The sequence below is a fragment of the Abramis brama genome (assembly GCF_963993115.1).
Source record: "Abramis brama genome assembly, chromosome: 2".
Lineage (NCBI taxonomy): Eukaryota > Metazoa > Chordata > Actinopteri > Cypriniformes > Leuciscidae > Abramis > Abramis brama.
Window position 1 is genome coordinate 57,396,484 of NC_139964.1, and position 27,977 is coordinate 57,424,460.

The 27,977-nt window shown below is 37.0% G+C and overlaps 1 protein-coding gene across 1 annotated transcript in view; it reads right to left on the reverse strand.

Annotated features, from left to right (window-relative positions):
- The window catches only part of LOC311078014 (ankyrin-3-like), a gene marked incomplete at its 3' end in the record, with an annotated part of 27,762 nt that extends 326 nt beyond the window's left edge, over positions 1-27,436 (reverse strand). Inside the window, exons 1-6 of the mRNA XM_084106659.1 lie at positions 26,921-27,436; positions 4,768-4,869; positions 1,681-1,779; positions 887-985; positions 651-749; positions 491-521 (exon numbers count right to left, since the gene is read on the reverse strand). Of these exons, the coding sequence (XP_083962785.1) occupies positions 491-521; positions 651-749; positions 887-985; positions 1,681-1,779; positions 4,768-4,869; positions 26,921-27,040 (550 nt within the window). The 5' untranslated portion in view covers positions 27,041-27,436. The remainder of the gene's footprint in view (positions 1-490; positions 522-650; positions 750-886; positions 986-1,680; positions 1,780-4,767; positions 4,870-26,920) is intronic.
- Positions 27,437-27,977: the final 541 nt, after the last annotated feature.

The window sequence follows — 27,977 nt, forward strand, 5'->3', positions numbered from 1 at the left end:
CCTCTTTTAAAGAAGACCTATTATGCCCTTTTACAAAGTCTTGATTTTGTTTTTGGGGTCTACTAGAATAGTTTTTCATGCTTGAATGTTTAAAAAACAAAAAACAAATTCACGTTTTATATTGTTGCAGCACCTCTTTTCCCACTCTGTCAGTAACGCTTCTGTCTCTTAGCCCCTCCTTCCGAAAAGCACAATGGGCTCTGATTGGTCAGCTGGACCAGTGGGTTGTGATTGGTCAACTGCTTTGAGCGTGTTTCGGAAATGTCACGCCCCCTTACCATAACCACGAGTTTCAACACACTACTAACTCAATCAGGCCCCCCTTTTTTGCATATGCCTAGGGTGGAAATTATTCAAATGAGCGATATTATGAGTTCGTACGCATTAGAAAACGAAAGACTACAATCAAGGCATTTCAGGGAGTTCAGAAAAAGTGCTTACTGATATCGAGAATAACTCACTTTGGAGTGGACTTTGTAACTTTACAGACCTTTTTCATCGTCAAACAGCCACATTACACACTAAAGAATGTTGAAAATGTAAAAAAAAGGCATAATAGGTCCTCTTTAAGAGACACAGATATACTTGTATGGGCATGTTGCAGAGAATAGAAACACAACCACACACACACAACACTCGCAATCACAAACCTCTGTGGCTGTGCTCTGGTTTCCACCATTCTCCAGAAGATATCGCACAACATCCAGGTGATTCTCTTGAGCAGCCATATAAAGTGGACTGAAGCCATTCTGTAGTAACATACAGGTACTGTAAAGCTTGATATTATAGCAATTTATAAAATAATACTTAATTATTAAATTACATGAAATAGTATTTGATTGTATATTATTATTATTATAATTTATATAATTTATGCTTTTCTCACCTGCGATTGGGAGTTTACATCTGCTCCTCTTTTCACCAACAGCTTTGCAACCTCTTTCTGCCCAGCCAGACAAGCAATGTGTAATGCAGTGTTCCCTTTCTGAAGAGGAAAGGGAGATACATATTAATTGTGCACTTGTTTGCTTGTGAGTACTGTATGTTCATACTTGTGTGAATCACAAAGGGTCGACACTGAAAAAAGCTGAAAAAAATTATTAATTAGTCTTGTGGGTCTGATTTACAAAATATCCCAACAAATTATAAAAGAAATATCTATAACAAGATATCGCAACATACTTTTACTTCAGAAGCAAAATTGCATTAGATATTAGGACATTTTCAAAGAAAATATCAAATTTTTCTTAACCCAAAAGCAATTTTTTAAATCTTTTTTATGCACAAATGTAAAAATTCAGAGAAGTTTTTTTGCCTATTTGCCAATGGGGACTGTAGGGGACATTTGACCTGATTCACTCACTGCTTGCATGAAATTGCAGAAATCTTATCAGGCAAAAAGGACTTCTATGAATCTAGTCCATAATAATAATACAAAAAATTGTCCTTGCAGTAATAGAGCTCTCTGCTGTCAGTGTGATTGCTGGTCATTTGTTTATAGTTCCTGGCTTGTGTGGGTGTGTCTGTTTGGCCCTGTGTGTCAGATGACAGGAGTCAACAGAGTCCAACTGTTCTCATCACAGTGCTGGATGACTAACATTCCATCAGATTTACTTTCTCTAGCCATTTGGGAATCACATACCCATCTTTCCAATTTGTGAGTGTTTATGTGTGCTTAACCTTGGTTGAAGAGTCCACGGTCGCACCCCTCTCCAGAAGTTCCTCCACCAGCCCCACGTGACCCTCTTTGGCTGCTAGATGGAGCGCATTGAGTCCGTTCTAAGTGCAAAGTGGGACATGATTAATACATTTTCTATTAGTGCAAATGACAGATAGCAGGAAATTTTGACAAAGGTAATACTAGAATAAATTTTTTTCCTATACTCTACACTAATAGATCACTCATATGATTTTTCTAGATTGATTACTAAATATTGGACATTGTTATGTATAGCGCTAGAAAAAAAATGAAGACGATTAATTAAAAGATTAAAGACTATGGTTAATCTCATATCAACTCAACTTTTCCCCAGACCCAGTTTAAAAATCCCTATACTATACTAAAGAATAGTTATTATTACAGATTTTACTATGGCTAAATTTGGCTTTTTTCTATTTCAGTGCAATGATCAGAAAAAGATTGTTGCGAATTTTAACCATTGTAAAATGTGTCATTATATCATGTCAAAGTCACTTATGGTATTAATAAATCATGCTTACATGTTAAAAGTGTAATTTCAGTGTTTAATCTCTTTTTCTCGAGCTGTAAATAAGCATTCCCATAATTCAGACTTCGCCACCTGTCTTAATTTACTAATGCACCTCATTCCGTGTTTGATGGGTAAATCATGACAGCTCTTGTGTAACGCAGTGTGGCTAACATTCAGACACGTCGGTAAGAGCAGAGAGAATTAACTAGACTCTAATCTCATTTATTTCGATAATGAAAGCTAGATGAGTTTTTGCATCCGGAAAGAGGGATTCCGGTGAAAGAGTGGAAAGAAAAAAAAACAGATAAAACATGGGCAGATTATGTTGCAATATCACTCAGCGAGGATTAGAAGAGTGGACTCGAGAGAAAAGAACATTGAATGCTTGTCCATTGTTGTGCTGACATGCTCATTACTGGCGACTCCATATGACATCATGATGGATAAATGTCATGGGAAAAACTATTATGATTTGGAGCAGAGGCAAATTCAGTCCTCTACATAATAAAGGGTCCCCAGCAACCCTATGACATGTCTCTGATGTAATTTTTTAGTCCATTTTAATTGAAAATTGGAATAAAATGAAATTAATTATATTAGATTAATTAGACCCGTCACCATCACTTCCATTAATACATTTTGCTATTTTAAATTCCAAAACATATTTAGATAGTCGAGCCACAATTTATTTTATTATTTGTAATGCCACTAATAACAAAATATCACATCCATTTGCATTAAATTAAAAAAATAAATAAGACAGCACAATCACACTTTTCATCATAAATCAGCAGATATGCTATTCAATTTGGACACAATGTCAAACTTAGTGAATCATGCCTTCTACATTTATTCTACAGTCTTGTTAAACCAGTGTTAGTGAAACATTAAGATACTTTCTCTTTTTCCCCTGGGTTGGTCATGGTTTCTGGGTATTTGTTTGCTAGTATAATGACTCAGTACTACATTTGCATCATATTTATGTGGCACACCCTGCTAAAAACCAGTGCCATGAAGATGATTGGTTGGCAATTTTGTAATTCAAGCCTGTGCCAACCCTCGTTGAATGTTTTTTTGCATGTGGTATCTTCTGTCCGTTGATAAAAGTTAGCTTTATCATATATCTGACTGGATAAAGTTTTATTTTACGTGCATGTTCACATTTTAGAACTGTTTGATTTTGAGTTCCGTATTGACTTTTTAGATTAAAGATCCATTTGCCTTCAATATATTTGGTGATATCCGTGCATTGTTATTATGCCAGGGGTAATTTGCAAGGAATGGTTGAACACAGCAGTGCTGTGACAGTGGGAGGGTTTGGTTGTGCAGAAGGTACAGAAGGTCGGGAGTGTGAACAGCTGCCAGAGACACGCATGAGTAAAAAGCCTTTGATATACTAGAAAGAACTGCCTGGCAGAGAACTAGCTGATGATATCCTGATGGCAATGCAGCATTTGTCAGGAATCAGTATCGCTCTCTAACATCATAATGCAATGTGTGCTAAAAAAGCAGGCGCATTTCTAATAATCAGGATTATCCTTCCCTCACAAAGAACAATCTACTAGGACTTTCTAAAGAGTACATAGCTAACACAGAGATGACAGAATATGTCTCTTAAGCAGGAAAGAAGTTTATGGCAACCTGCTTCTTGGAAAACATAGGCCTTCAAATTCAGCATTAGCCAACATATTTTATATCCACAGATTAGATTATATTAATATAGCCTAAATACATGATCTAAAAATTGTGCGAACTGTCACAGTGTGCAAAACTTCCAAATGTTGAATTTATTTGAATTAAAGGTAGGGTAGGCAATTTCGGAGAGGCTAGCAATAGCAAGCTAGCTTTGAAAGCATAAGATCCCACCCTCCCTTCAGAGAGTCTCCAAAACCTCCAAAGCCAGCCTTGAGAAAATATTGCATTCATTTCTTGTTTTTTTGTAACACTTAAAGGACAAGTTCGGTATTTTACACTTAAAGCCCTGTTTACAGATCGTTTCTGATGAAATAGAACGGTTAAGATTAAAATTTGGACACATGCTGCTGTCCCGAGAATTTTAGGTTTCTTTCGCTTCTCCCCCCCACCTACAGAATGGCAGCCTATGGGCACTGGAACAATCCTTCCAAAAAACGCATTAAACTTTTGTTTACAAAGACGTGAAACTCACCGAGTGGTCCAACAGGTTTTATCGTAGTCTTTGTCCAAGTTTTTTTTTTGTGTGTGTTTGACAAAAACTACGATAAAACCTGTTGGAAAGCATCTTTTGCAGCGATTTTTGTGTGAGCATATCAGTGAACACCCCTGACCACTCGGTGAGTTTCATGTCTTTGTAAACAAAAGTTTAATGCGTTTTTTGGAAGGATTGTTCCAGTGCCCATAGGCTGCCATTCTGTAGGTGGGGGGGAGAAGCGAAAGAAACCTAAAATTCTCGGGACAGCAGCATGTGTCCAAATTTTAATCTTAACCGTTCTATTTCATCAGAAACGATCTGTAAACAGGGCTTTAAGTGTAAAATACCGAACTTGTCCTTTAAATCCTGGTTCATGGAAGAAGTTACCTGGTTGCATGTAGAAATGTCCTGTCCGCTCTTGAGGAACTCCAGCACCTTTTCAACATTTCCTGCTCTGGCTGCTCTCAGGAAGCTGGTGTTACTGTCCGACTGTAGAAACAACACACCATAAAAAAAAAAAAACATTAGGAAATATCAGCCCAGCTCTGGTAAAACATTGAGAAATTACAATGCAATATTTAAGCGATCAAAGTCAATGCAACTCATTTTACTTCCATAATATGACAAATGTAGGGTGAGATCAGAATTTTTCCAATCAGGATGGTCCGTCTGATAATGTACATTACCATTTAAAAATGTGGGGTCAGTAAGCATTAAATTGCATTAAACTGATCAAAAGTGACAGTAAAAATTTTACCTTGTTACGTTATATTCATCAACAAATCCAACTAATTTGAGCAGCAAATCAGCATATTAGAATGGTTTCTGAAGGATCATGTGACACTGAAGACTGGAGTAATGATGCTGAAAACTCAGCTTTGCATCACAGGAATACAGTATATTACATTTTAAAATATATTATAATAGAAAAACTATTATTTTAAATTGTAATAATATTACAGTTTTCCTGTCATTTTGAGGTGAGCATAAGAGACTTTTTTTGAAAACAAAGAAAATCATACAACCCCAAACTTTTTAACAAGTATTTGTCAGGATTCATAAAGTTTATACTATGTGTTTATGTCTCAGCATGTATGTGAAGTTTATCATTTTAGTGGGTGTAGGCTATCTCCTTTTATCAGAATTGTGTGTTTGACTGTGACTCTGCTAAATATAGACAGCAAAACAGAACGAAGGCAGCTGACATGACACACACACACACACACACACAGAGATCTGAATGTGTGTATGGTTATGCAATGTCTTGCCATGCGAAGAAGAAAATTAATGCTGAGATCAAATTTCAGATTTGGCATCAATCAGCGAACGTGTTGGTTTGTACTACTATAGAGCAGTTCCTTTGAAAGCCCTTGACATAAGAGTCCCAACTGTGACAAATAAAACCTGCATGTGCAATGCAAATACAAAATCCTCAGTGTACTGGTTAATAACGACTACAGTGCAGGTACAGGGAAAGTACAACATTACCTTTCAACAGCTGCACAAAAAGTATTTAAACATGCAGACAGTATTGTTATGAAAATATTAAAACCTTTAAAATTCCATAAACCTATTTTATATGCCTATTTTTTTATAGGTTTTTTTATCAGTTCAGGCCAGCATTCAGGTTTTTATTTATTTTAGTTCAAACTGAAATGACAAGAGAATTGGCGCCAAGCTCCGGCAATAAATCAGTACCTCTCAGGTCATGTAGAACATGAAGCATTAATGTGTCAGGCCATCACAGGCTCTTGACCGAAATGTTCGGGGCATGACCTCTGCTCCTTTTGAGGTCGAGAGGTCACATTTTAACATGTGTGGGATAAGACTTAACCATTGGTAACAGAAACTATACATTTGTTCATGAACTGCACATACTCCACTGTTTGAGCTCTTGTGGGCAAGAAAAAAATGTTGATAACTGTTAAACATACATACCTAAAAAAAACCATCTTGAACAATAATAAATAAATAAAAATAACACTAATTAAGCCTTTTACATTAGTGATGATCATGTTACCTGAGGTACTTAAATGAAGAAGCTGCTAAAAATCAAGTATAAAAATTAATTATACCAAAAAGTCTAAAAATACTAATACAAAAATAGTTGAAACAGATATTTCCAGCAGGTTTTGTTGGTTATGCTGTTTTGGTGCTGGTCAGACCAGCCAGGCCAAATCTTGGTAAAGCTAGTCAATTAACATGGTCTTTCTGGTGACACTAGTTGACCAAATTGCTGGTTAAGCTAGTTAAGAAGCAATATTGAAACATTTCCAAGTTAAAGAAATAGTTCACTCAAATATATATATAGATATATATTATCATTTACTCACCATCATGTTGTTCCAAACCTGTCACACAAAAGAAGATATTTTGAAGAATGTTGGTAACCAAACAGTTTAGTACCTTTTGATTTCCATTGCACAAAAAAAAATATATATATATTTTTCAAAATATCTTCTTTTATGTTCCAGCGAAGAAATAAAGTCATACAAGTTGAATGTTCTAATTGAGATCTTAACTGCTATTGCCATGTTTACTAAAAGAATAAGAGAATTCCTAGTTCCCCATCATCCCAAACACAACATACGCTGGTCTTTTTTTTAGCAGGAAAATCCCCTAAACAAATGTCTACTGAACCTAGATTTCATTAAGGTTGCCTTACCATGGTATCTGCCACAGAGCTGTAGTAATGGTCCAGATATGGATCACTTCCAATGGTCCGCAGGCCTTTATCTGAACCACACACCCTACACATTGCCGCATTGCCCATGGTAAAGAGTGACCCAAAGCTTTGCAAAAAAACAGCAATACACTTTACATCAATGTCTGGACCTTTCGTATAGATCTCGCACTTGCTGTGTCTTTTCCAGTGATAACAAACCACTGAACATCAAATCACTTCTCGGAAGATTGATTCCAACTCGCTCACATGCACTTAGCTTTATGGGTTTGCATTATCCTCAGTCTTCAGGTAGTACCCAGGAGCCCATTCAATTATCAGCATCAGAGCATCTATCCAGCTAATGCAAAATCCCCCAAACTTTCATGTCTATCTTTCTCCTCAGGTCCCGAACATAATCTCTTATGTGCTCTCTCTGATCCCTGCTCTGAGTCTTCTATGAAAATGTGTGTCGTAGACCTCTTGGCTCTTGTCTCCTCTTCTTTTCCAGTCTTGTCTCTCTTCCCGCCTGGCTTTGTGACTGACAACTGCGGCCGTTAACGTGTCTCCCATAGCTATATCAGGCCAAATATCCGCCCTGTCCGGGATCCAGGGCTGGGCTATTTTTAACCCCTCCAGGCTCGGGCAGACAGAGCAAGGCCCAGCAAAGGGCAATCCTGCCAGCTGGGAAACCTGTCCTTTTCCTCCTGAGGTCCAGGAATGTGCATCCACCGGGACAACTGAAGTCAAAAAGCCTTGACTGGAGCAAGAGGCTGTTAATTAAAAAAACCCTTTGTTGTCCATATCATCTATAGTGTTTAAAATGCAACATATTTGCAAGACTATGTAAATCATGGAGCACCATCTAAAATAGGTTCTTATCCTTAAAGAATATCAGCTATTCAACTGCTTGCAAAGCAGTTTAAAACAACTATCCATGAGGAGTACAACCAAGATTACACAGCTATAGTAATGCCTGCAGTGAATCAGACCGAATGGCATGATGGCATCTCTGTCTGTGGGTCATCTCTGGCCCCGAGGTGGTCAGCATTGATCAGACTATGATTCAGCACTAGGTAGACTTCCACTACAGACATATTGACTTGCCATTGACTGCCCTGATCAATGCCATGCCCCCAGTTAAAGGTAGGGTAGGCAATTTCAGAGAGGCTAGCAAGCTAGCTTTGAATGCATGAGATCCCACCCTCCCTTCAGAGCGCTTCAGGGAGTTTCAACCAGTATAACAAAAAGTGTTTTCAAAAAATTGCCCCTATACTACCTGTAACCCTATACTATATATATGAAGAGTTCAGCTGCAAAAGCCTCTAAGTGCCATCTGAAATTTTCTTCTAGAATGATCTTTTTTATCAAGCTTGTATATTTAAATTCAGTAATTTCACTTAAATGGCAATGAAAATTACCTATTAATTGTCATTTAAGTGAAATTACTGAACTTAAATATACTAGCTTGATAAAAATGATCATTCTAGAAGAAAATTTCAGATGGCACTTTTTTCAGAGGCTTTTGCATCTGAACTCTTCATATATATACTCATTCTTCATATGTCATTTTAGACATATTTATATTTTGGTAAATTCAACGCATCCTTGCTAAATAACAGTATTTTTAAAATCTGTCCCAAAAAGGATTTTTTTTTTCTCAAAAAGGATTTTCTTACTGACCCCAAACATTTTAACAGTATATCATTATGTTGTCATTTAAAAATAGCAGTATTTTTGAGGAAATAACATTGTACAAAACATAAAAAAATTTAAATTGTGCATTGCACTATATACATGTTATTTACAATACGGACATGAAAGTTTGCAACATGCAAATTGTAATTCTTGTCCTTATGCATCTCAGTTATGATAACCTGCTTCAAAGATTTCTAGTTTCATAGGCATCTGAAAACATTGTAATGATGACACTGCCAGTGCCACTGCTACAGGTCATCCAGGTCAAATAGCTTAACAAATTAAGTGAGGGACATGTCTTATTACACATCTGTACTGACAAACACTTTCACTTCCTTGTTGCCTTTTTCAGGTCTCTTTAGTAGTAATTGTTCTTTCATGAATGATTTGTTCATAGCGTCTGTCACACGTCATGAATGAAATACTCTGGAGGCGAACTAATCATTTGCGTTTCTCATAATGTATCTTTTGGCTGCATTATAATGAACAAAGGATTTACTTATTTGGAATATGATCAAAGATTATATGTTACCAGGGAATGGGGAATTTGGCTATTTAAAATGCAACCTTTAAATCCATTCATTGAACAAAATGACTTGAACAAAGAGTTGTTCATTTTGCTGAAAGAGATTTAACAAGAGAGTTGGTCCAATCTTTCCATCACTACTTCTCAGTTATTTTTATTTGTAATTTTGTATTTTACTTGTATTTTTACTAAATAAAATAAAATGAATAAATTAGCTATTAAAAAAAATAGAATCTTTGATATAGTAAAACACTTTCAACACCGGTAAGTGCTTGGCAGATTGCAAGCTTAAAACTAAAACATTATATCAAAAAGTCACGTCATTACATATGTATAATGAGATTTTGTGCTCTGGAGACAAATTTGCATAAAGATGATCCTATTTCCTAAGCCTCTTCCAGTATCTGTGCTCTGAAACAGGTGCGGAACAGCTGACTGCAGGATTTATCCCCACAGCTCATCTGCAGCATACAAATAAAAAGGCAACCATAAAAAGTTGTATTAAATATGTTTTTACTGCAGGTAACATCTGGGTTAAATTCTTATACACAGATGAGTTTTTTTTTAAATAAATAAATAAAAAATATATATATATATATATATTTTAAAACAATATTTAAATAATAAATAAAAACAATAAAAGTAAAAAGAATTTTTAGATGTTACACAAAAAGTCATGCATATGTTATCTAACTGGGGCTGCTGAATTATAACATTTGCATGCATTAGAAAGAGATCATACAAATTATTAATAATTCTTAAATTATTTATATGCATGACAATGAGGCAGAGCCGGACAAAGTTTTACAAAAAACTAAATTATACAAAGCACCCATAATTTCATTGATATTACTGGACTTGCACTATGTAACATTCCATATATGACATCATCATACCCTTTGACCTCCATAAACCCTCTGTGCATGTGAATCCTAGCGAGATTAACTCTCATCACATTTACTTTACATCCGCTAACACTAAAATCACAAAATATAACAATTCGCAAAGAATAAATAACAATTAAAATATGGAGAACAACACAACTAGATTACTACATAATATATTTACACATTAAAAAAACACTGACTATACTATTAGGGCTGTCTCTGTGTTCATTCTTATTTGCCTTCCAAAAATATTTTGACTTTCCCACTGTCTTATTTAAACATAGCAGCATGCGCTCCTAAATGTGACCAAAGGTAAATAGGTCAGCTGTATCTGAGCTTGCAAGGATGAAGTTGAGGTTAAAGTACTGTTGTTAACGGTTCGTAAGCATTAATACCTTGCGTTTGCGCTCTGCTCTCTCTCTGTGTCTCCTGCGTTTCTCTCTGGCTTTGGCGAGAGCCTTTATCTCAGGAGGTTGTTCCAGTTCCCGTGCCTTTTTCAGGTGTGCTGCTGCGTGTGCCATGGTGCCAAAAACCACAGAAAACCCAACACAGGTACTCCTCTAGCACTTCAGATGTGGAATAATCCCATAAAGTGGATCTTATAAATGTAAAGCAACGGATGGAGTCCTTGTTCTGCTTTTCCCAATGGCTCTTTAATGTGCCTCCTTCTGAATAAAGTGATAACAGACGCTCTTTGCCAGTGTCCACCCACAGTTCACTCGGAATAACTTAACAACTCTGATCCACTGTGAATTCTCTCTGAAGTGCAAACAGTTTGTCTCTTTTCCCCACCCACTGATAGTCTGGTCCATTGGTTGACTGAAGAAAGAAAAGCCTCACTCGCTGAATCTGAACTTATATCGCCATGTGTGAACTAGGAATAGAGAGAGAGAGAGAGAGAGAGAGAGTGAGAGAGAGAGAGAGAGAGAGAGAGGAAGAGGGCTGACCTGCCTGTCCAGATGTAGAGGCATCCAGCTTTAGTGTTGAGTAAAGCTTTAGGATTGAGTCTATGTGAGTGTGCTTCACAAATGACAAAGAGCATGACAAACAGCTTGTCTACAGGGACACCTGTGGCACATTGCGTGCTCCTCGGAGCTGGGGAGGAGTTTGGGGAAGACCACAGCAGAGGCCGTCAGGGGAGAGCATGAAACACTTGAATACACTGGGGAAAAACATATTCAAATCCACCTGGATGGGAATGGTACGCTCCGACACTCAGCTCCTGAAGTCACAGACCCAACCTGGTGAGGTGGTGTGGCATTGTGGTAAATGTCCAGGGCTGATGATCAGAGAGGGTCAGTGACAGCAAGGAGCCAGGCATTTGGCATCATCAATGTGCCATTAAGAAATGCACTTAATCTGTAGGATGCTGCAGGGGGATTGTACTATAAATCCCCTTGGATCTCAAGGGGTCTGTGAAATGACTACAGCAGATGCTATAAGGAAAGAAATCTATAATGGTCCCTATAAGGTCACTTTTCCTTAGTAAGGATCTCCCTTATGCCGCCTCTGACTCTCGGAGACAGTATAGTCTCAGAATAACACTATGGGTCGGTTGTTGTTTTTGTTTTTTTATTCAGCAAGGATGCATTAAATTGCTCAAAAGTGACAGTATAGATATTTATAGTGTTACGAAAGATTCTTTTCAAGATTGTTAATAACAAGAAATGTTTCTTGAGCAACAAATCAGTATATTAGAATGATTTCTGAAGGATCATGCGACACTGAAGGCTAGAATAATGGCTGCTGAAAATTCAGCTTTGCCATAGCAGAATTAAATTACATTTTAAAATATATTAAAGGTCCCGTTCTTCGTGATCCCATGTTTCAAACTTTAGTTAGTGTGTAATGTTGTTGTTAGAGTATAAATAATATTTGTAAAATTATAAAGCTCAAAGTTCAATGCCAAGCGAGATATTTTATTTAACAGAAGTCGCCTACATCGAACGGCCCGTTTGGACTACATCCCTCTACTTCCTTCTTTAATGACGTCACTAGAACCGTTTTTTGACTAACCTCCGCCCACAGAAATGCTCCCTCAACTCTACCGAAATTCGTTTATGTAGGCCTACTTGCGCACTTCTTATAACTTACTGTGTTTACTCAGCTCTTACGGTGATTTTCTGAAGTAAAACTGACGCTTCATCTTTTGTGTGATGTACAATAAACTTTATTAAACTCATCAGTATATGTTTGATCATCATTCGGACCTGGTCCGAAACAGCAGACTTGTAGGCTATTAATAAATAATGGATACATACAAGCAGATGACAAATACGTTATAATAACCGTAATTAAACTACTAAACTATACCTTTTCCATCTCTATACAGCACTCTGACTCTGTAGGCATTATTGTCCGACTCGAAATGAACACCGTTACTGAGAGTTTTTGATATTATCATCATTCCGTGAGATGAGATTGTCCTGAGAGACTGAGCGCGAGCTCGTGAAGCTCCGCCCCCTGGGTCGTCCAGCAGCAGCTCATTTGCATTTAAAGGGCACACACTAAAACATCGCGTTTTTCTGAGCCCCAAAAAATGACAATTTAAACATGCTGTAAAAAATGATCTGTTGGGTATTTTGAGCTGAAACTTCACATACACACTCTGGGGACATCAGAGACTTATTTTACATCTTGTGAAAAGGGGCATAATACGGGACCTTTAAAATAGAAGATTTTTAAACTATAATAATATTTCTTAGCATTGCTTTAGCAAGGGGTGGTTGATTATGATTTCACTTTTCTAACTTTAGTTAGTGTGTAATGTTGCTGTTTGAGCATAAACAACATCTGCAAAGTTACAACGTTCAAAGTTCAAAGCAAAGGAAGATATTTGTTTTTAAAGAAATCTTTTTTTTTAAGGACTACAACAAATGGCTGGTAGGGACTACACAACATTCCTCCCAGGTTAGTGACATCACTAACCCTAAAATTTACATAAACCCCGCCCCCGGGAACACGCAGTCCATGTTGAGTCTGCATCTCAAGCTGTCGCATCCGTCTTTTCACATGCGATACAGTACGTAACACAAATGCAATAGCATGTCACTCTGTAGGCATCTTACAACAGTTCCCACACCAGCGATTTTATAGATTATCATGACAGAATATGTTAATCAAAGACTTGAAGATAGTTAACTCCACATTCAGCAACATAAATCCATCAACTAGCCATTCAGAAACGTCCTGTTGCATTCTACATGTTGACACTTCTTCTTAAGTCTCTACATCATTGTCCGACTCCAGTTTAAACATAAAAGGCAGAGCAGGTTCTGACATTTTAGTGTTTGTCTGTGTGAGGTAATTGGAGCTGCTAATACACACTCATGCTCTTGAAGCACCGCCCTCTGTGCGGAACAGCAGCTCATTTGCATTTAAAGGGACACACACAAAACAACATGTTTTTTACTGACCCTCAAAAAGGGACAATTTTAACATGCTGTACAAAAACTTCACATACACACTCTGGGGACAACAGAGACTTATTTTACATATTGTAAAAAGGGGCATTATATAGACCTACCACCCCTTTAAGGAAAAAAATTCTTAACTATTCTTTTTATTAGCAAAATAAAACAGCATATTTTGGATCAATAAAGATCTTCCTCAGACACCTTTATTGTTCGAAACATTGCTGTTTTATTTCACAAATAAAGGGTATAGTTAGTTTGTGGATTTTCCTTTGTTTTGATCCTGCACCTGCTAGAGATCATACACAGGGGACATATTTCCCCCCTCTTTTCCTGTAGTTTTGATCTATAAATGCAGCTTTGGTGATCATAAGAGACTTCTTTTTTAAAAACGGCAGCGTTAATCCTATTCACAAAGCATAACCTAATTAACATTCTTTATATATATATATATATATATATATATATATATATATATATATATATATATATATATATATATATATATATATTGCATGTCCCTCATTCATTGCATTTGTTAATGCTGTAGTGTGCATTTTAATCATGTTTTGAATGTGTGAAGTGTATTGTGAATTGAATATATATATATATATATATATATATATATATATATATATATATATATACATATATATATATATGCATGTATTATTGAATAGTTGAATATTGCATTAATATTTTTAAATATATTAATCAAAGCATTTATTAATACATTTATTTATTGTTGAATTTGCTTTTTTGTGAACTGACTTGGATATGCAAATGTTTTGAGACTTTCTGCCAAGTTCACAAAAATATTTTAATAGTATATTTATCCAATCGAATGTGACATTTTCAACTCTATGGGCTGCATTTGAATGCACCCTGTTTCACCTTATCTCACTTTATCTCTACATTAACTTACATGTAAGTTTTCAATAGTTAGTGTTAGTGAGTAATAGTAAGTTAGTGAGGACATTTTCAGAAATTTGGTCCTTACAAGTATAGACAATCATCACTGAGACTAGCACATGCACACATAACACTCACTGCATGCGTTTGTTTAATGCATGGAGTTGACAGAGCTCAGTCTCAGTAAAAATACTTCTACACCACCTTTTGGCCTCAAAAAGTAACTACACCTCAGTGAATTAGACATCAGCACACTGACACCTGGTGGTTAAACTGCACACTATAGTGGTCATCTAGAAGATACATACAGTAAGAAGACAAACTATAATACAATGCTGAACCTAAGATCTCTGAAAATGTACCACAGTATGTGAATAGTAACCATAGTTACAGTGGTATATGTTGACCAAGAACAGGTGTAACGCATTGGTGACACAATACCGTAATTAGATCAATGTAACAATGGTTTCTATAGGACAAACTATAACATTTGTTATAGAGGAGTATTTTGCAAATGTATGAACTGTCAACTGTCTTGTTTTTGACAATCTGTAGAAATATCTAACAAAAAAACGGTCCTGTAGAATAAGGCATTAATATGTGCTTTATAAATAATAAACAGCCAATATCCTAGTAATATGCATGCTGATATAAGCAACTAGTCAATAGTGAGAATTGGACCCTAAACTAAAGTGATACCCAAAAAACTAACTAAAAAACTCACAATAAAAAAAAATAAAAAATGTATCAATTAAAAAAAAATTCAATTACCTTAGACCACTTTGATTTTACTTGTCAGTATTAGTCCCGATTTGTGGTGTGTGTGTGTGTGTGTGTGTGTGTGTGTGTGTGTGTGTGTGTGTGTGTGTGTGTGTGTGTGTGTGTTTCCCCAGATACACAAGCCCAATTTCCTATACCCTATGGAAAGTGCCATCCTACCACCTTTACAGATTATTTAATATGATTGAAAACATTTCCTTTACTACAGATGGTGTTACAATCCAGTAAGGGATTCTCTTCTTTAACAAGATGAATCGTGCTGCATCTCATGTTATTTATTCATGTGTAAAAAGCAACAGACTGAACAGACTGAACAGAAAAAAAATCTATAAAGCTGCAAGCATTGATCCTTTATGACAACTGATAGTCTCCAGAGCAGAGGAAGAGCTGTGTAACATGAACATAGACACACAAACAGTAAAAGCAGGGCAAAAAGGGAAGATCAATCAAGTTCCTTCAACCTGCTTGTTGGTTTTCGTCTATGGTTAGACAAAGTCAATCAGACCAATAAGCTATTTCAGTGTTAAATAATCAACATACTAAGTCTGAAACAAAGGTTTCTGCCACAATGCTAGAGAATTGTGAGTGGTTGCCCGGATGTTGCCATGCTGTTGCTGTTGACTTCCTAAGCTGGACTTTGTGATGAAGCAGATAAGGATCAGGCTGTAAACGTGTTGTAAAACACCACACAGCAAGAAAGATGTTTGACATATGGTTATTTGAGCTCGAACAGGTCTTGTAGTGCTGATAAATGGACAAGACCAGGACAGAATCGATACAGTGATAAACATGAGCAGTGTATGCTGAGGCGCCAGGTCTCAAATATCCATGCGGAGAGAGCAATGCTCCCAGGGGACTACAGGTTATCATCATCTCCACACTTATTGAACATCATCACCCAGGATGCTTATGTTTCACCCATCACAGCTGCTAAGGATGGCAAATAATGCTGTGTCAGGGGCCTGCACTAAAACAATGAGAGCTTTTTGCAGGTGTGTAATGGTAATTTCACAGATGCTTTTTCATCTAAAGTGACTTAGAGTAACTTTAAACATGGACAATATATCAACAATGTATTTGTAGTGGTAACTAGCATTGTAATGACAACCTGAGAAGTCTGGATGTAACTGTGCGGTAAACATCTCCACTCAAATCTTAAATATAAGAGAAGTTTGTGGGTGTATAGTGTGTGCTGATGTAGGCAATGAATATGGTCTCATAGCTGAGTCTGTACTTTTCAACTTACATCATCTGTAACCTAATCGGTCTTGAAACTCTTATAGTGTTTGTTATCAAGCCATTAGTCAACACATCGATCTTTCATAAAAGCTCACTCACAGTCAACCCTCAATCCAGTTTCTTTACACAAATCCATCATTCTAATGCACTAGATGTACAGAGGCAGGAGAAATGCAGCAATATAGAATTTTTGGCTGATACGATAGTTAAATAACCAATATATATGATATTTTAAATTGTAATAATATTTCGCTAGCCTGGATGCCAGCCGAACTTAGCCCCGCCCACAACATTTTTAGGTCGGGAAGTTCGTATTAGTTCATATTCTGACTAGAATCTGAGTATGACGACGTCAGGCTAATATTTCGCTATATATTGACAATGAAAACTAGCATAAAGCAAATATATACTATTTATAAGCCTTAATATTATCAGCTTTCAACAAAATCAAAACAACGGAGAAAAAAAAAACAGCAGTCACAAATATGTCTTCAATCCCATTGTTGTAAACTAACACTAATTTTAAAGACTCAACATCCGATGCACACAGAGCCACTTACAATTTCTGAAAAAGCCTCAAAACTTACTGAGCCATAGCACACTTCCAATGTCTGAAACTGTAGCCAACGAATTATGTTGCCAAAATCAGAGACAGCTCATTTATGGACAAATATACTTTTATAATGCAATCCACAGTGCTTTGAAACTAGCTCAACCCTCAAAAATATCCAATATGGTTTGTCATTTAAATTCAGTAGACTCCTATTTTTCCATTATTTATCTCATCAGTTCTCTTATCTCTATTCCTTTATCTTTTCAGTTGTGTTGTATGTGTGTTTATTGAGTAATTGCTTTATTTCTGCTTTTTAGTGTTATCACCTTTTTAAACAATAAATTGTTGTAGATCCCCTCTGCATCCCACTGCTCCCACTTTTCTTCCCATTAACTACAGCCCATATTAGACATAAAGGCAACCACCCTGTTCTTTCTTTCCTTACATACACAGGCCTGTAAAAATTCCCATTTCTAGAGAATTTGCTTTACATTTCTTCATTACATGACCAAGACACTGGTCGAAAACCTCTCTCAACCTCTCTGTAGCTCAAACTTGCAACGCCAAGGTCGTGGGTTCGATTCCCAGGGAAAGCAAGAACTGATAAGAATGTAAATGTGTAAATTGAAATGCAATGTAAGTTGCTTTGGATAAAAGTGTCTGCCAAATGCAGAAATGTAAAATGTCAAGCTTTCAAATGTCACTCTAGAAATAAATGGATCAATTATCACAGACTGTTTATATCAGTAGAGACCACACCCAAACACACAAATGCAGAGAGAGAGAGAGAGGGAGAGAGAGATCCATAAAAATGAGAGAAACAAGAAAGTAAGAAAACAAGACAAATGCAGATGCACTCTGGAGAACAATACCCTTGCAAAATTCACATTGCTCAAAACAACACTATGCTCTTCCAGAAGATGTCATTTATAAATACAATATCCACCCTACCACTAACACATTTGTCTTTTTTGTGGCAATACCATGTCTTTTTGTGCAAGCCAAAATATGCAAGTTTATATGCACTCATTTTCATCAAACTGAATGAATCCAATCTGATTTCAGATTCTGAAAGTTCTATGAACCCTGAACATTGCGATCCGATTCACATATTCATTTAAATGTGCATTATGTATTCTGAACACAACCTCAAGTGCATGTGCAGTGTGTCCATTTGATGCATTCAAACCAGAGAAAGCAAACACAATCACATCACTGGAGCTATCGTGAGTATAATTGTCGTATAAAGGAGGAAACTAAGCATAGGTCTGTTCATAGGACGTAAAACATGTTTAAATATACACATAATGGTGCTGTGCAAGGTATTTTTGAATCCAATAGAGAAGATAGTTGGATTCAAGCATTTACATGGTTAATGTGTTTCCCTATTGATCGGATTGTTTCTGGTCTATACCACCCCTTCCAATACAATTGAAATTTCATTCGGATTGAGCTCAATTGGATTGATTTGAGCCATCAATCTGATTGCTGATGTTAATATTATACATCCCTGTGCCCCAAACATATATGAATATATCTATATATGAATTGTTTTCCAACATTTTTTCTCTTTGATAGCTTGCTTGCACCCACATACCAAAATAAAGGAGCTATGATAAACCATGACTTTGTTATCTACACAAACAAACAGAATACAGTGCATGATGATCCAATCACTCACTGCTTTAATGTACGAATCATCTTACATTAAATCAGAGTGCTTGCAAGAAAAGAAACCCATTTACAGAAATCAAATAGCATAAGCCTGGTGACTCTGATTCCAGAAGCTTCTTATTCCTCGCCCAGCTCATTTGATTCTGCATGTACTCTGGTGAAAAGGACATGTGCGATAAAAATAAGTGCGGCTAGAAGATGAAACTGAATGCACTCTAATTCGTTTTGAAGTCTGGTGGCTAGTTTCTGGTTAGGGCCTCTATTTAGCTCTATTTATCAGGTGCTTCTTCGCCAGAATAAGCTACAAAGTGGACCAGAATTTATGCAGAGAGCCAAAAGTCTGGATAAATGTCACTAATGTCTTAATGACAACATCAGATCAGTTCAGTAAGAATCTGTTAACACTAGGTATCTCTTTAGCTCTGAAATACAATGAGATGAAAATAGGCTGTCCGCAAGAAGGCCGTATCAGTTTATCACTTGTTTTTCATGACTATTTCTTACAACAGTACTGCATTTCAGGGATGTATTTCACAAAAGCATTGTAAGGATACTGTCGTTCAAAAGTTTGGGGTCCGATTTGCTGTAAGATTTTTTTTTAATATGGAACAAAAAATGAAACTTATGCTCACCAAGTTTTTAGTCACATGAAATCATTCTAATATGCTGGTTTGGTGCCCAATAACATTTTTTTTAGGGTTCTTTGATTTGAATTGAAAGTCCACAAGAACAGCATTTATTTGAAATAATTTTTTGTAACAAATGTAAAAATATTACTGACCCCAAACTTTTGCACAATACTTTATCATGGAGACTATTGGTGTCAACTGTTTCTATGATCTGCTTTTAGGAAATGCACCCAACAACAGAAAACTAAAATTTGGTCAAATTCAATAAAGTCTGGAAAAAATTCTGCCCTCTTAATATGCTTGAAGTCCTCCATGGGTATCAAACCAATAATTTTAATTTTATTTTATTTTGGATGCTAATATTGTCTCAATCAAGTTTTTATACAGCACAAAATTACAGCTTTATCATGACTGGTATTTGGATACAATCAAAAATTACACTAATGTATCAAGATTTTAAATGAAAGTCATAATATGATTTGGATGCAGAGGAAATGTTCTGCAGTCCTGTGAGGCGGTTACTAAAACATCAGATCTATTGTACGGTAGAAAGAGCCGCTCCCTAAAAGAACTGATAAATAATGAATCGTGTGACTTCAAATTACATGCTTTGCCAACTTAATTCTGCCAGATAATGACTAATAATAAGGGTGCGCCTGAGAGTTTTGAGAGGAAAATGGAAAAGGTGGATTTTGAAGGATTAAGAAAAATAAACTGAGAGGGTGAGGGATATAAAGAGAGGACGGATCAATAGAAGTATGCAGACAGCAGACAGGACAGCAATCACATCAGAGCATCAGCAAGCCTCCGTAAACACACTCTACTCAATTAGCTCTCTGGGAAGGGCAGGCTATTGTGCATGCATGTGTGTGATGAGCCATTCTGTCCCTCTCCTTACAGATGCTTTCAAGAACCATGTAGCACAAAGACCTTGGCAGACATGCAAGTTTTGGGATGCTTTCCATCTGTTAAAGTGTATGAGGAGTGCTGGACCTCTATTTGGCTTTATATGCGCACTGAGTATTTTCATCAATCTCTACTTTTTCAGGAGAACTGACATAAAGACTGAAGCACTGTGTCTACCCACTAAGCATCCTTCCAAGGCCATGGAAACCATTTGAAATTTCAAATTTATGAGACAATCATTACTTCTCAAGGATCAGTGCCTTAATGTATCCACCACATCTTTCAAATTGTTCCTAATCCATCCACCCATCTGTTTTTGACCTGTCCTCGGGCCATCATTGATCCATTTTCCATTCTTGCGGGAAGTCCTGATTGGTTTTTCATTAATATTTTAAAGTATGAGATGCATTTCGCATTTGGTCTCATGAACTAACAATGAACAACCATTTTGTTTACAGTCAGTTTAGAAATTTACAGTTGCTCATTGTTAATTTGAAATACATTCATGTTCATTTATACAGCTTGAATTGTTAAAAAAAAAACATTAAGCAAGATTTATAAATGTTGTAAAAGCAAAGTGGATCTCTGAGGAAAAATAATGTAAATGCCTTGGATTCCCTTGTAAATTGTTTAAAGGAGGTTAAAGCCTGGGTGTCGGTGAACTTTTAAAATTTTAATGAGAGTAAAACAGATCTCGTCTGGTTTGGGGGTCCTGCTCTGCCTGAACTGTCAAATTTAGGTGAGCTGACCCCTTTTTGTAAACCTGTGGTCAAAAATGTAGGGGTACTGTTTGACAGTACCTTAAAATTCAATAAACAGATAAATTCAGTTCTTTTAATAGTGCTTTATAAATAAATAAAATGAACTGAAACTCTGAGCTGGTGTGAGTGAGTGGAGGCGGGGCTAATTTGTATCATTTAGTATAATTGAGGCAACCTAAATAAAATGATTGACTACAGGTGGACTTTGTGTAAAGTGTTACTAAATAATCTTTAAAATATACAACTATCCAATGTACTCTAACTCTAATATGAATAATTGGAAAAAATAATTAGAAAAAGGCTGCTTGAAGTAGTTTTAAAGTAATTGTCAGCTCCTCCTTACTGATTTATCGTCAAATGGCGCATGTGAGGACTAGTAACTGTAAAAAATAATATGATCAATAAGTTATGACAACATTTGTTTTTGCATTGCTTTAACTCGTCAAAACAAGTCAAGCAATTTTCAAGAATATGAACAAGTTAAACAAGATTCAACTCATTTTTTACATTAAAAAAGTCAGTTTAATGTAATTTAAGTTGCAATGACTTAAACATCCAAGTTAATTGTACTTTAAGGCAGCAACTTTTTTTTTTACAGTGCATAAAGGAGGCTGAGCATGTTGCACTATAATCTTGTAATAGCTATGATTATGTTAAAATTCAGTGGTTCCAAGAAATGGCAAACTACCATATGGCCTTCATCAACATTTATAGCTTTTGTGCAAACTTTCATACGACATCAAAATCATAATGTGGGCAGTGAGGATAATGGATGATCACGGTCAATAATGATGATCATTAAAGTTTTAAGTTGGGTGTAGACAGTGCTGGACAGCGAGGTTTCTATGGAAACAGTCCTTAGAGGGCAGGCCTGGCACCCACTACCCACAATGCACCAGCATGCAGCTGTATAATGCAATATTCCTTCTGCTCCATTACAGTCTCCTTCCTGTACATCACATCATACTTCCCCCACAGGGAGGAGAGAGAGAGACTGAGTGAGTTATGGACAAGCAGAGGACAAGAGAGTTTAGACTAACTGAAACAGCGAGCCACTGAAGGACCTACACATTGTACAGTACCTGCCCAGATAGTTTTGGCTGTAAAATGAGCCACAGCTGAAAGCAGTGCCATAAATTATTGAGTATAATACATGAACTCACACAGGGAACAGTAGGATGTTGGCAAGGCAGTGATATATTAATTAGAAAACTTCAAAGGCATTTAGCCAGATTGATAATTCTGCTCTATTCAAAAGACAGTTTGAGAACCTCAAGCTAATGCAGTATGAGTGAGCGAATGATAGAAAAGATGAGTCGTCTGAACACCTGATAGGCATATCATTCTCCATTTACATTGGCCTATACAAGAATTTCAAACAGAAATATTCCTCTTGGATATAGATATTTGAACAGTTTTCTAATAAATTTGATATAAATACAATGGCAACTGCTAAAAAACTGAACACCTAATGCATATTACACACACAAATAGCAAGACCTGGACGAAATCACAAGTTCCAGTCCACTGGTATGGGTTGGTATTAGTCTCAATAATATTTTACACAAAAGACATGAAGCAAACGTGCATTGCCAATTTCACATGCATGAAACCTAATTCATTGATCCGCAAAATAATGCCTCGCTAAAAACAAAGCGAAGAACGCTGTCGCAAACGACAAGGAAGAACAAAAAATTAACATGCAGTACACACAGGAGTACAAGGAAACGTTTGTTGTTAGTTGCCAGCAGCACATCAGCTCCAGACAAACAATGACACTCAAAACTGTCTTGTTACTATAGCTAACATTACAACAACAGCATATCTTGGTTCTGTAAAACATACCATCATGAATGTATTGTTGATTAGCTACAAGTTTGTTATGGTGCTTGGTCCGATCTACTTCCATCAGCGTTTCTCAGAAATAGCTTACTGCACCTTTAAAGTTGTCAAGTATAGTCTTGTACCTTTGTATTTTTGTCCAATTTTCAAACAGTTGTTTTTGCTTCAAATCAAAGTTTGTGATTCACCTAGTAGCTGGTTGGTTTGGTTCAAAGCTTATAACCTTGTAATGAATACTTTTTTAAATAGCTATGATAAAAATGAATGGGAAGAAAAATACTTCTGAAAACAAGGTTCTTAGTCAGAATAAGCTGTGAAGTGGACCGGACTTTAAATTGACAATCAATGTAATATACTTAAAAATAAAATGTACCCGGTCACGTTTAAACATCCTAAGTACTCTGAAAATAACAAACACTTTGCCCACTACATTGTTCTGTACAGGAATGTTTATGCCACTTTTCCATCCGCTAACAACTAGTTCCAAGTGCAGTAGAATACCGCCTGCCAAACCAGCCTTGCAGGTGGAAATACACTACCCACTCCTGAGGGGAACTAGAGTGTAGCAGTAGGAATGACTAGACGGATGGTAGCCTATTTTTAGAACTGCATCACAAGCACCATAACATAGGCCTGTTGTTATCGGACCACTTCCTACCTCCATTCATCCTGCTTGGTTTAAGAAGTTGGAGCACAGAATTTAAGAATAGATTACAGCTTAAAGGGATAGTTCACCCAAAAATGAAAATTCAGTCATTAATTACTCACCCTCATGACGAGCTGTCCCTCTATTGGCAGCTACTCAGCTTCCAATTTGACGCTTCAAAAAGTTCATAGAGAGATCGTGAAAACTAATCCAAATGAATTGAGCGGTTTAGTCCAAATTTTCTGAAGAGACAGGATTGCTTTATATGATGAACAGATTGAATTTAGCTTTTATTCACATAAACATTCATCAATGCACAAATCAGTTGTGGTAAACTGAAGCAAGTTTTCTTGACGTGCAAGAACCAATGAGGTTCATTCTCGTGTTACACAGCAAGTTTGAGCTTCCTCGAGAACCAATGAGGTTCATTCTCATGTTACGCAGCTTGTTTGAGCTTCCTCAAGAACCAATGAGGTTCATTCTCATGTGTTACACAGCACATTTGAGCTTCCGCAAGAACCAAAGAGGTTCATTCTTGTGTTAAGCAGCACGTTTGAGCTTCCTCAAGAACCAATGAGGTTCATTCTCATGTGTTACACAGCACATTGAGCTTCCTCAAGAACCAATGAGGTTCATTCTCGTGTTACACAGCACGTTTGAGCTTCCTCAAGAACCAATGAGGTTAATTCTCGTGTTACGCAGCACGTTTGAGCTTCCGCAAGAACCAATGAGGTTCATTCTCGTGTTACGCAGCACGTTGAGCTTCCTCAAGAACCAATGAGGTTCATTCTCGTGTTACACAGCACGTTTGAGCTTCCTCAAGAACCAATGAGGTTCATTCTCGTGTTACGCAGCACGTTTGAGCTTCCGCAAGAACCAATGAGGTTCATTCTCGTGTTACGCAGCACGTTTGAGCTTCCTCAAGAACCAATGAGGTTCATTCTCGTGTTACACAGCACGTTTGAGCTTCCTCAAGAACCAATGAGTTTCATACTTGTGTTAAGCCGCACTTTTGAGCTTCCTTAAGAACCAATGAGGTTCATACTTGTGTTACGCAGCACGTTTGAGCTTCCTCAAGAACCAATGAGGTTCATTCTCGTGTTACGCAGCACGTTTGAACTTCTGCAAGAGGTTTGTTGTCTCGCGTCAAGCAGGTTCGGTTGAGCTTCTTTTCATGTTCGCTGATCAATGTTTATATGTAAATGTTTATATCTAAATTAAATCTGTTCATCATATAAAGCAATCAAGTCTCTTCAGAAAATTTGGTCTATATGGATTAGTTTTATGATCTCTTTATGAACTTTTTGAAGCATCAAAGTGGTAGTTGTGTAGCTGTCAATGGAGGGACAGAAAGCTATCAGTTTTTATCAAAAAAATCTTAATTTGTGTTCCGAAGATGAATGAAAGCCTTACGGGTTTGGAACGGCATGAGGGAGAGTAATTAATGACTGAATTTCCATTTTTGAGTGAACTAACTCTTTAATTGAATTAGACTATGCAATATTACTTACTAAATTGACTGCTGTAAGTGCATACAAACAAAGATTGTATACTGCATTTATTATAGGTTACGTATTGGCACAATTACTAGACTTCCACATATTCAAACAAATGTTGTTTAGCCAAAGACTAGGAGTGCCAGTGGATGGTATTCATGCAATAAGATGACGACTGTGTGTATGTGCCTGCAGTGCTCGGTCCATTACTGGAATCTAATTACCCAGAGAGACCCTGACAGCACTCTCTCATATCATAACTCAGGATTCAACAGGAAACTGCATTAGTGTGTTTGACAGGAAATAGCTTTAGAAAAATACTTCTGCCCAGTCCTTCACCATATGGACAACAGGTAACAGGATACTTTATTTAAGCTGTGCATATTCCATATCATCTATAATCTATATTCAATACAACGTGCAAAACATTGTCAAGGCTGACCAGTTTCATTTAGGCTATACCAGCTAAATCTTACAAGAGCACAGGGTGGGACCATGACGTCAGAGCAGAAGACCGATTTAGGATACATCACAATGGAGAGATGAAAGGCGAATTTAGACCCAGAGTTTAAATGTAGTTCAACAGACCATGAAGAAAAACCCACCACAGGCACTAAGCCTTGACAGCTCTAAAAGTGAAATAATAAAGAAAATAGGGTGGAAAATATCTTCGGGAAAGCTTCGAGCAACAAATCATCACACAGGCTACACCTTTGAGTGGCATGGAAGGGCATCTATGCATCCATGCAGACAAGCTAATGCTGTACATGACTCAGCCAGGCCATCACTTATTTATGGCTGGTTTTTATTGATGAATTGGCTTATGAGGTTGCAATAAGCAGACAGGCAGGGTGAGGCTAAGATTGTTATTGTAGGGCTCTTAGGAGGGCGTGACAGAAAAACCACAGTTTGGATATTCTCTCTCTCTTTTTTTTTTTTAAACAAGCTCTGCAGTGTCATCAGCTGTGATTTCATAGGTAAAAACACCCCAGAAAATAAATTTAATCTCACCTTGGCAGCATGACAGAATGGTACCATCGACCCCTAAGGATCTAAACAATGCTGCTCTAACTGAACAGTTTGTCAGGTGTGAACCTCACTGGCAGTCAACACACACGGTCACTACAGCATCACGTACAGGCTGGCCCGAAATAAAAAGCGACTTCATTACATACATGGCAAACATGGACAAACAATGAAAAAAAATATAGACCTCAAAATTCTGTTAATGGGTTAACTTACAAAAAAAAAAAAACTTATGGATTTGCAAAGTATGAAAAGTATGAATTGTAAATGTATGGTTAAAATGTAGCCTACATTATATTCAACACATTTTGTCATTTGTCATTATATTCAATACATTTCAAGTCAAAATATAAATTAATATAAAATAATATAATAAAAATAATACCTTACAGGTTACATAACATTAAAAATAAACAAAAAGAAAATAGGAATAGGAATTAAAAAATATGAATATTGGCTATGGTTTATGAATAGGCTTGTTATGATAAACTTGGATTGTTAGTGTATTTTTACATAATTTTATGGCCACTTATTTACTGTATATTTAGCAGATTTTTATGATAGATAGATAGATAGATAGATAGATAGATAGATAGATAGATAGATAGATAGATAGATAGATAGATAGATAGATAGATAGATAGATATGCCTCAATGTGTCCATGTATTTACAAAACGAACGCTGCCATGATGAAATGAGACAGGCTACATTGCTATAGTTCAGGCCACTGGTGATGGTTTAGGAGGATTCGGTAACCAGGACAACGCCTCATCCTCCGCATAGTGGACCACAATACTGCGAAGCACGGGTGTCACTCACGCTCGCCCACACATACTGAACATCAGAAAGCGGAATGTTTCGTTCATTTTACACACGCACACACACTGACCTGTCGGATGCGGTTCTGGTGGGGTGGAGAGCCTCCTTCGGATGAGGTATTGTTGGAGGCCATCCTCACGTCTCGGACGGAGCCGCCCCTGCTCTGACTTTCTGCCGAGCTTTTCGACATTCAGGCTCAGCGCGTGATGTCGTCCAGGAAACGGTATCTGGCAGTCCTGATACTGCGGTTGTCGAGACCTGTGCTCCGGCCTTAGATGAGAGGGCTGAAGCTCCGACACATGTTGTGGTTGGATTCGAGAGTGGGAGACTGACGAACGTCCTGTGGCGTGACTGTGCGGTGCGGGTCTCACGCGCGCTGTCCTGCGACACTCCTGCTGCTCACATACACACGCACCGATGTTGCAGTGCTGAAACACTGACCGAGATAGAGGGTGAATGTGGGTAATTAACGAGAAGCCTTAGATAAATATACGATGGTGTAAGAGAGGCGCAATACGAGCGATGTTCTCATCACTGTGTTGAGAAGCCCCCTCCCGTGCTCCTCTCTCTCTCCCTCTCTCTTTCTCTCTCCCTCACTCCCCTCCTCCATAAGCCAAACCTCCACTTACACATGACGAGGCAAAACCAAAATGGATTTAATAGCTTTTATATGGAATATACAGTGGACCCCCAAATGTATTTGGACACTTAATGTAGGCTAGGCTACATCTAAAACGTGTGCATTTCATAGCAAAATATCAAAACAAGTGATATATGCAAATAAGTTGCCTCATCCAAGAGCTAACTGTTTTTTTTTGTTTGTTTTTTTACACCTGTTGTTTAATGGCTAGTTTCCATTGTGACAACTTAGTCCAAATAGTTAAATAGTGCATGTTATCACAAAACATCAATGTGTTAAATTAACTGTATCAGCGGAACTGATCAATAACTTTATAGCCAAATAGACAAAATACATTTTCACTTAAAAAGTGACAGTTAGTTCCAGTCTCTCCCATCTGTATTGTTTTATTTAAAAAAATATAGATACTTCAAAATCCTTTTAACTGGTTAACTTACCATAAAACAAATGTGTGGCTTTGAGAAAATATTGAATTGTAAATGTATGG